Source organism: Lepisosteus oculatus, chromosome 21, assembly GCF_040954835.1.
Source record: "Lepisosteus oculatus isolate fLepOcu1 chromosome 21, fLepOcu1.hap2, whole genome shotgun sequence".
In the NCBI taxonomy this organism is placed as follows: Eukaryota; Metazoa; Chordata; class Actinopteri; order Semionotiformes; family Lepisosteidae; genus Lepisosteus; species Lepisosteus oculatus.
In genome coordinates this window covers 5535419-5544864 of record NC_090716.1, presented here as the reverse complement: position 1 = coordinate 5544864, position 9446 = coordinate 5535419, and the positions used below count along the sequence as shown (strand labels likewise).

General features: G+C 39.0%; 2 protein-coding genes across 2 annotated transcripts; both read left to right on the top strand.

The window, feature by feature from the left end:
• The first annotated feature begins 451 nt into the window (after positions 1-451).
• Positions 452-4856, top strand: fgf19 (fibroblast growth factor 19). The gene is made up of 3 exons (XM_006642652.3): positions 452-753; positions 1533-1636; positions 3293-4856. The coding sequence occupies exons 1-3, from the start codon at positions 528-530 to the stop codon at positions 3614-3616; spliced, it is 654 nt and encodes a 217-aa protein (XP_006642715.2). The 5' UTR covers positions 452-527; the 3' UTR covers positions 3617-4856.
• A 1045-nt stretch (positions 4857-5901) lies between these two features.
• On the top strand, positions 5902-9067 carry lto1 (LTO1 maturation factor of ABCE1). The gene is made up of 5 exons (XM_006642644.3): positions 5902-6268; positions 6548-6653; positions 7164-7234; positions 7428-7545; positions 7719-9067. The coding sequence occupies exons 1-5, from the start codon at positions 6213-6215 to the stop codon at positions 7788-7790; spliced, it is 423 nt and encodes a 140-aa protein (XP_006642707.2). The 5' UTR covers positions 5902-6212; the 3' UTR covers positions 7791-9067.
• The last annotated feature ends 379 nt before the right edge of the window (positions 9068-9446 follow it).

Sequence of the window (9446 nt, the reverse complement as noted above, 5' to 3'; positions counted from 1 at the left end):
TAAATCATTCAAATCACATTTTTTTTTCTATAATAAAACCAAAACGTAGATTGTGCAATATCAAAACGTCAAGAGAACCTCTGGTTATCTTTTTACATACTACCTTTTCATTTTCTTCCACAAGATACTGCAAATAAGATTTAATCAACCACACGCGATATTTATGCAAACCAAGTCATACCAATATGAATAAAATTAAAATCAGCCATTTCGCAATCAGGAATCTAAAAATCGCGAAGTATTATCTTGTACACTACTCTTAATAGTTCTTTTTTTAGCCTACGATATACGTCTTAAACCTTTAATACACTTGGTTTCCGTAGAATGATTGTTTTGCCGTTTAAATAACGGCGCTAGAATAAGCTTATCGATTGGACTGATAAGGAGTACCTTTAAAAAGGCAGGATATCTGGCTCGTCTCTATATACTACATCTCAGCCTGAGGGGACGACGGATCACTTATTTGACCTCTAAAGACCGCGTCGGTTTGGCTTGGCTTCGTTTTACATTCCAAGGAAACCTTCAGTATGTTGCACAGTGTCTGCATCGCCGTTTCCTTGACAAACCTTTTATTTTTTGTTATAGGACACGGTTTACCTCTGCCCGATTCGGGCCCACACTATATTAACGGATGGGGAGATCCCGTGAGACTCAGACATTTGTACACCGCTAGTAGATACGGGCCGCTCAGTTATCATTTGCAAATAAACGAGGACGGACGAGTGGACGGGACCATTTCTCAAAACTCAAAGAGTAAGTAGATATTTTTTGGGAACCGTGCTCAAGTTTTCGGCCGTATGTAGTAGTGGTAGCCGAGTTACTCGAGGTGTACAACTGATATTAGATCAAAGGTGCACAAGAAAACCTTGCAATTATAAGACCGTTTTCTAATGCGTGTATTTGAATGGTCAACGGCAACATTTCGGATGTGCAGTACTCGTACGCCCGTCTAAAAGTCATACATAACTAACCATATATATACACAGTATATATATACACACACACTTTAAAATTGCCTGTTTGAACCGAGTTATTTCATTTTTACCTCGGACCAGATGCCAAAAATGCAACACGTACGCTTTTCTTAATGTCGGAATTTAGTCGACCCTGACAGGGAATTTGTCATTTAAGCCCCAAGGGGGGCGGGGTAAATATCTTGTAAAAATTCAGCTCTTTCGGCTTAGAGGTGACAAAGTGGGGAAATAAGAGAATTGGGAGATGTTTAAATCAACAGTAGCGCGTAACACCTGAGCTCAACCACAATGATTTATGGTCATGCAGGGTTGCATACTACTGGCGCGTGAAGGAATGCGTACAGTATGTATTTTTAGATTAAAATACGAAGGTATATTAGGTTAAAGGGATACCTGATTACTAAAATGCATCATGCCGTTTTCATTGTAGAAGAATGCTTTGAATGAGTCAGGTCTTTAAAGTTTCCAGTTTACGTGGATCCTAAACAAACTGCAGTTTGCATAATAATTAAGAAACGCAGAAAACGGAAACTAAATGCACCTTTTCTTTTGTTCTAGGTCTAGTAGAAATACGAGCTGTTGATACGGGATTTGTGGTGATTAAAGGAGTTACGTCCTCAAGGTATCTCTGCATGGAAGACAGTGGGAAACTGTACGGATCGGTAAGTTACTTGGATTTACCAAAATGCAATTATCACATACTTTAAAGCCATATAGAAGCGATTTTGCACAACTAGAGAATAAGCCAGGTTTTAAACTTTTTAAAAGATAATACATGTAAATGTTCTATTTCCATAGCCTTATCTACATACATTTAAACTTAAATCATTTTGAATATCATGTATACTGATACACAGTTGAAGATGCTTTGTCGATAGATTAGCCATTTTGGAAAAACGCCAACCTTTATCATTCGAGTCATCTTGCATTAAGAATGACAGCTCCTTGTAAGGCGATTTTACTCGCATTTGACGTTTGCTTCTCGCTTCACATTTGAATAATAAAGTCATATTAAAGCTCTTTGGAAAGAGCTTCTTCAGTTAAAAATTAAAATATTTCTATGTATTGGCACGAATAGAAAAGTAAATTATGTAGGAAATTAGGTTTTATCTCAATGCTAGACCAGTTTGACCATTTCACCTGTTGACCAAAAGTTTGTTCCTCTCCCAGCTGAAGCCAAAAATAACAGGTTATTGTCTCTGAAAACAGATTTTACGTAAATAATCTTAAGAATGTGCAATAAACAGTACCTAAAACACAATCCAATTATAAGCCATCTTAGTGCACTTAAAGGAGTCATTCCCAATATTTCTAACAGGAAACTGAAGGAACTTCTTTTGTACTGGAATGTACATTTTTTTTAAGTGCATGGAGCACTGCATTCTTCCACTTATGCACAAATTCTTTATAGCTTAAATATACCTACCTCATTGTTTAAATGATCTTTCTGAAAATGGATTGGTTAACAGTTGTATACAATTATTCGGCTTTGTTCACACAAATAACCCCTGAAGTCCATTCCAGTATATGGAATGCTGTAAGTATGCTGGCATACTCTACATTAATTCAGGTGGGGAGCTGCGTCATGCGTAGGCTGCAAAAGGAAGAAGTAATAGGTTTATTCCATGCTGAAAAGCGAAGTAAGAAGACAACGTTTCGGCTGTGGAGCCTTCTGCTCACACCCGAAGAAGGCTCCACAGCTAAAATGTTGTGTTTTCTTTCTTCTCTTTTCAGCATGGAATAAACCTGTTACTTGATACTCTACATTCCATGCGTATGACATTTAAAATATCCTTATCTCGGATATTCAGTATTTCCACAAACCTTCAAACAAGGGCAAATTTTAACAGAACGCCGGTTATTGATACTATACATTGTATGAAATTTGAGTGTGTGCTAAATTAAGGGGATGGCTGGAAAAAAAGCAATTTGCCCTCTGTAGCTGAATAACCTTTGACCAACTGTGGGACATGCAAAGGTTTTACTTCACAAACAAAAGAAACCGCAATAGTAACCCTGGTAAATGAGTGCCTTTTTAGGCTTTGAAATATTCTTATGGGGGGGAACTCAGGTAAAATGTGAGCAGCTCTCTCAAACCCAAAGCTTAATTTTCTGCATTTCAATTACTGATAAGCACAAAACAGAACTTTATGGGTTACTTTAGCCAGTATTTGAATTTGCATTACATCGGATAGGTCTGGGCTCAAATAGGCCGATTGCATGAAGAACATTTATGTAATATTGAGCGAGTCTTAAACAATGATTCATAATATTCATCTTGTACATTTTTACTCTCATATCTTTGTTTCTCTCAAAAGCACACGTACTTAAAAGAGGATTGTTCCTTCATTGAACGCGTCCTCCCAGATGGATATAACATATACATTTCTGAAAAGCACAAGACCGTGGTGAGCTTAAGCAGTGCCAAGCAAAGACTCCAAGCAGAAGATGGAGGATTTCCTCCCTTGTCTCAGTTCCTACCAATGGTTAGTACCATTCCTACAGAGCCAGTGGGCATTGACATGGAAGGCTTTGGGGAGTCCACTGGTCTTGAGCAAGGATTAACTGAAACGGACAGCATGAACCCTTTTGGGAGTGCATCGACAATCTACATGCAGAGTCCCAGTTTCCATAAACGCTAAACATCTTTTGTGACCAGGAAAACCAGAAAAAGAGGCACGATTGAATTCCAGAATATGCTTCTGGAGGAAAATGGACTGACCTTCAGCTAAAGACTATTTGCTATTTGCTTGCCATTTTTAAAGACTAAGATAAATGACTTGTTTACAAAGGCAAAAATCCTGCAGTGATCTTGAAGACATGCATTTAGAAGATACTTTGCCACAAGAGGGAACCGAGAACTGTTTTCCAGAACAATATGCATGTCTGCGCTTTGAGCGCTTACTGTGCCACTCCTTATTTCCAGGGACTTAGATGAACATAAAATGGTGTTATTCTAAGGAAAAGCAGCAAGGCAACTGGTATTGAGCACTTATTTGTGCTTTTTTTAATTTAACTTATTTAAAATTTCAGTGTTTGTTGTATTTATGAACAAAAGATACACTTCCAGTGCACCGATGTCTACTACAATATAGAGAACATACATTTTGCATTTTTATAATTTTTTAAAATTGTTTTGTATGCATGTGGAAACTATTACATTTCTATTTTTACAGAAGGGTCACTGATCTGGAGAAACGCCAAAGCTAATTATAACCCTAACCATTAAAAGTTCATTGAACAACCATAAGAAAGGACTCAAAATGAGTCCATTGAATACATCTAGTTTGGCTTGTAGAAGTTAATTGATAAGGATCTCATCCAGCCATTTATTGAAAAAAGCCAGGGACAATTTCTTGAACATGGGTGGGTATCTAAAAGTTTACTACAAACCGTGTAAAAAAGGTGCTTCCTGTTCTCCATTTTAAATGCACTTCTATCATTTCCTCTGAGCCAAAAAAGAAGCCGTGAAGTTATTTGATCACTACATAATTCATTTGTCTTTTACATTAAAATGCTTTTGGATTAACTTTCTTTGTAAAGTAGTCTTACACAAAAGTGTAAGATTCTTGCAGCTTTAACTATTTAAACTTTTCTGTTTTTATCAGTTTTAGCTCCAAGACAGTTCTGCTCAGAAACCATTAAAGTTTGAATAAGATTTATAGGAGAATAAGTAGAGGATTTTCTGAAAGGATCACATCAACTGAATCAAGGTACTAAGATACAGAGCTCTGAATTAATTTGTTAACTTATTGTTTTACTTTTTAGCAATTACCGTGTAATCTGCTATGCGACTTGAAAGGAGATGATCAAAATGATCAGCTGTGGTTAATTCAATATTCTCTGTACTATAAATGCATGGTATCTTGAAATAAAAAACACTTTTTTACGTGTCAGCTATGCCCTTAAGTTTTTTTCTGCTGCTACTAGACGTTTGTTTTTAGAAATAACAATATAGTTACAAATACTCCAACAGGCTGCTTCTGTCTTAGGTTACAGGAACAGCTAACAAGCGTAAACCGATACCAGAGCATTTGCCAAAGGACACTTTGTTCCTCATAGTTCCTATAGGATTAATGACGGTCTGTTTTCTTAGTATCGGCTTTCATCGGTAAAATCCCATTCCCCCCCAAGTCAACTCACATCACGTTTATAGACTGGCCCATTAAATATAATGTTTGTGCATGGAGATTTTTGTAATCCGTCATGTATGTTCTGCAACAAAATCCCTCTCCCTTGGTAATTCGTTTTGTGCTACAGTACATATAACCTTCATTGAAAATCCAATGGCGCCCTCTCACGACATAAGAGAAAACCGCACGACAATTCCTGACATAAGGCCAGTGAAAGTGAACAAACTCACTTGATCAAACTGGAGGTTTGGCTTTGCGGTAGTAAAAATAAATCTTGCTATATAAAATAGATTTGGATATTCATTAGAATACTGTCTTGCTTTTTAAATGATTGACACAATCCCTTTTGGGGTTCATGCTGTTGAAGCGCACAAGCTGAGGATTTTTGCAACGTCTAATTGAAGAAGGAATGAATGGAAATGCCCCCCCCCCAAAAAAATCAAACAGCCGACATGAATTTTCAGTAAAGTAATACTTCACAACCTCGCTTTAGTCTGCTTTCTACCCATATGCTCCTTTCGAAAGGAGAGGGTCAAGCGGCACCCTGAGCTGGGGTGAGAACGACTCCCTCGCACAGTTCTTGGGTCCCCGGTTCAATTCCGTTCACGAACACCTTCTGCATGGAGTTCATGTGTCCCTTCGCCCCCAGAGACGCAGGTTCTCTCCAGGAGCACCGCTTCCCTGCCGATGTCCAGGTTAATTGGCGTATCTAAATTGTCCCCTCGTATGCGTCCCATCCAGGTTGTCGAACCACCCCGGGCACCCGGACCTGCCTTGTTGAGCTCCGCCACCCTTAAGGATAAAGAAGTTCCTGAAAATGGATGGAATGTATGAACGCAATATGCGTCACAGAGAAAACATAAGGGGGTTTATGGTTTCTCTCTACCCATTAAGCAGCGCAAGTTTAAGGAAGCACGGTCTCTTTAAATCCTGCTCAAGCATGTTTACCCAGAATGCACAACCAACAGGAAGACGTGTTTCACACATGGACTGGAGTTTGTTTTTGCAGTTTCAGGCACTAATATTGTAGAAGGCAACTCTGGTGTTCAGGTGCAATTGAATTATACGTACAATAAAGTATTTAATCGATTGGGTGTTCTATAAAATGGCTTCCGATGCAGGCGATAATTTGTTTGACAGTATTTTGATGGCTGATAACAGGTGACGTTATTTTACTACCTCTATTTCGAGAATGAACGGATTTCGTTTTTCAGGGAAAAAAAAAGCACAGAACTTTACACTATTTACAAGAGTTACCATTGTTTGTCATCACCGCAACCGAAAGGGTTAAAAGGGAAAGGAAGATGATGTTCAATCACCGATGTTTGTCCGGGCGGGTGTCTTGCTTGTTGTGGCCCCAGAGTCTTTGAGCTCGATCAGAAATATTTTAACCGATTATACTTTAGGAGTCTTTGCATTTAGTTATTCGTTCCTTTGCAGATTCCATAACGAGGGGTATCAGGAGGGCTTTGAGGAAGGTGTGCGTGTGGGACTGGCCGAAGGAAGGTCCCATGGAGCTGCACACGGAGCTAAGGTTGCAACTGAGGCAAGGATGCGTCTCCAAGTTCCTATTAACAAGTTCGGCTTCAGCGGAGCAAAGCTGAGCACCTGTTAGTTATTCTAGACTGGAAGGTCTGCCACATGTCATCAGCGACGCCTTTAAGAACAAGCTGGTTTGTAGTTTTCCCGTAAGCGTAACTGTTTTTGCCGTGTATCCCATTAAAGAGCGCATGAACTAGAACTTGTTCATCTAGGTAGAACATGAGAAATCTTATCAGGGTGTCTAGATCTCTTTATAGCGACAGACCCTGATGAGCTGTGGGAAATTGCATTGGGCCCAGTTAAGGCAATCATGAGCTGGTGTTGGTCATTAAGAGCTGAACTGAAGATCAGCAGGCACTCGGGTCCTGTGCTCCAGGACCACAATTTGATAACCCATGATGTAGAATTTGAAGTTTTACATCTAATTGAAATGCAGCCTACGTGAAGATTGTAATGTTATGTCTTGGAAAAGTAGTATTTTATACATTTGTATGTACTCATTTTTCCCCCCCAGGTTTCATTTTACTATGGGTTTGCACTGACGTGGAAGTGTCTTCTTCAGAACAGCACAGACGCAAGAGCTAGGTATGGCTGGTGCAATACAATACTGGAGTTTCCAACAACATGACATGCTGTCTGCCCCTCAGAACACCTTACACATTGATAACACTGTACAACCTGTTCAGCACATACACATAGGTCAAATAAAGAGCTATTAAGGAGTATGTGTAGAGTCATGTTTTCCCTGGTGTGACTGTAGAAGCTGAATATTTTTCAGTAAAAGGCTGAAGACTGTGGAGTCTTTAATTGGATTGATTCAGCGTTTTCCTCATGATGATCCTTCATATGAAAATCTCCAAGAGGACATGGAGAGGGTGCGGGCAAAGTTTCGCCAGGTACAGCATCTAATCTTCTCCCCCCCAACACATTAAGAGCTGATGTACATTATGTAGTGATTAAAATGAGATGTAGCTCTTATTCGTAATCGGGTTATTTTAGAATCACCTTATTTGTGGAAGTGAGCAATAGCTTGAAACCACAGAATGAAACGGTTCTGTTTGGTTCGCAGACTTGCTCTCTTCTGAATGTTCCTGTGGACTTCAGGGATTACGTGAATGGATCACATGGACTATCTTTCTGATGGAGAGCACCACGTGATAAAACTCTGGATCCTGAGCTCCTGGGAGCTTTTTCGGGGAGCAGTGGAAAGAGCATGGCAGAAGACTCTTGAGAGTGCTGAAGGAGAAGTGCCATTGGGGAGTGTCGCAGAAGACATGGCCTCTGCTGTGAAGTCTGTCAGACCTGGATGTGCGGGTCTGATTCTCTTGTTGGAGACGCCTCGCTCTCCACCTCCATCACCAAGAAAATCTCTGATCTCGAAGACGGCAGATTTCCCTGGACCCTAAGTCTTCTACAAATATGCTACAGAGGGCTGAAGGTGCCATACAAAAAAATAAATACATGTTTGGACCACTCTACTTCGAACATATGGCATTGCCATTGTTTGAAAAGACGAGTAAAAAAAATCAAGAATTACTGCAGTCAAGTTTGTTTTTTATGGCTTTTCATACTGTTTAAAATATTTAAAAAAAATCAAAGTTAGTAGTGAAACCACACCTTATTTGTTGTGTATAGAGCAGGCTGCACATGTGGTAGTGGAAATTGCAGTGTAAATGTTCTTGTTTTCCAGGATTTGTAACTTATCTTTTTAATGCCTGTGTATATCAATTAACAGCCTTCATACCAATGTACAGTATTTACATTGAGTAGAGGTACAGGAGACATGTTAGAGTGTTACTTTTATTTACACTAAATAATAATAGTCAGTCTCAAATTCAGTTCCTTTTTTATTAAAGATTTTATTAGTTTGGATAATTTTATTTGCTGTTATATTTAGAAAATTCAAACATTGATTTGTGTTATGTCATGTAATATATCAGTAATGTGGAGTTTGTCTCAACATTTTTCTTTTACATTTTCAATTTTCATTGTAATTTAAAAAAAAAAACTTTAAAAGTATCGGATCTTCTGCATTTAGGCATTTTCGAAATCAAATTCAATGCTGCCCTCATGTGGTTGATAGAAATAATTGCAGCTCACTCAAAAGAATGGCTGTCATCTTGTGGAGAGATTCGAAACTGCAAGCAGGAGTGTTTTCATCCACATTGTTGAAACGGCAACATGTTAAATAATGTTTTCATGTGTGTAAGGCTATATGTCAGCATTGCACATTGGGGTGTTTCCCACTCATGAACAGAAATTAATTACATTCAAGTAAAATGTTGCTTGTGTAAAGAATTTCCGAAACTTCTGTAAATACGAAATGGAAATCATGTTTTATATTTCATCTTATCTTTGAAATGCATGTTGTTCTCAGACTCCTTACTGGTGATATTAAAATTTGATGATCAACTCTGACCTGCTTTGACTTAGTTGTGTGACCTGAAACCAAGTATCCATGAATATCTCTTGTTCAGATCTGGCCTTGGTTTTCGACTGGTGTCCCTCGTGAACCTCAGGCTGCAGACCCAAATGGTCAGTGGGGGAACGTCTCTGATTTTGTTGTGGAATTCGACAGGCTAGTCCAAATAAGTTCCACACCATGCAGCCAGGGAAGCCAGCCTGTTCTGTGTTTGTTTTGGCCATTGAGGCCAATCAACAGGACCCGGCTGGGAAGGCCAAAGAGGAAAAAAACATTGATTTGACCTGAAGGTGGGTTACTTCAAAGGGATGCCGGGGAGATCTGTGTTTAGAAAGCCGAGAAAATAGATAAATCTCTGATTGTGATGGTGGATCG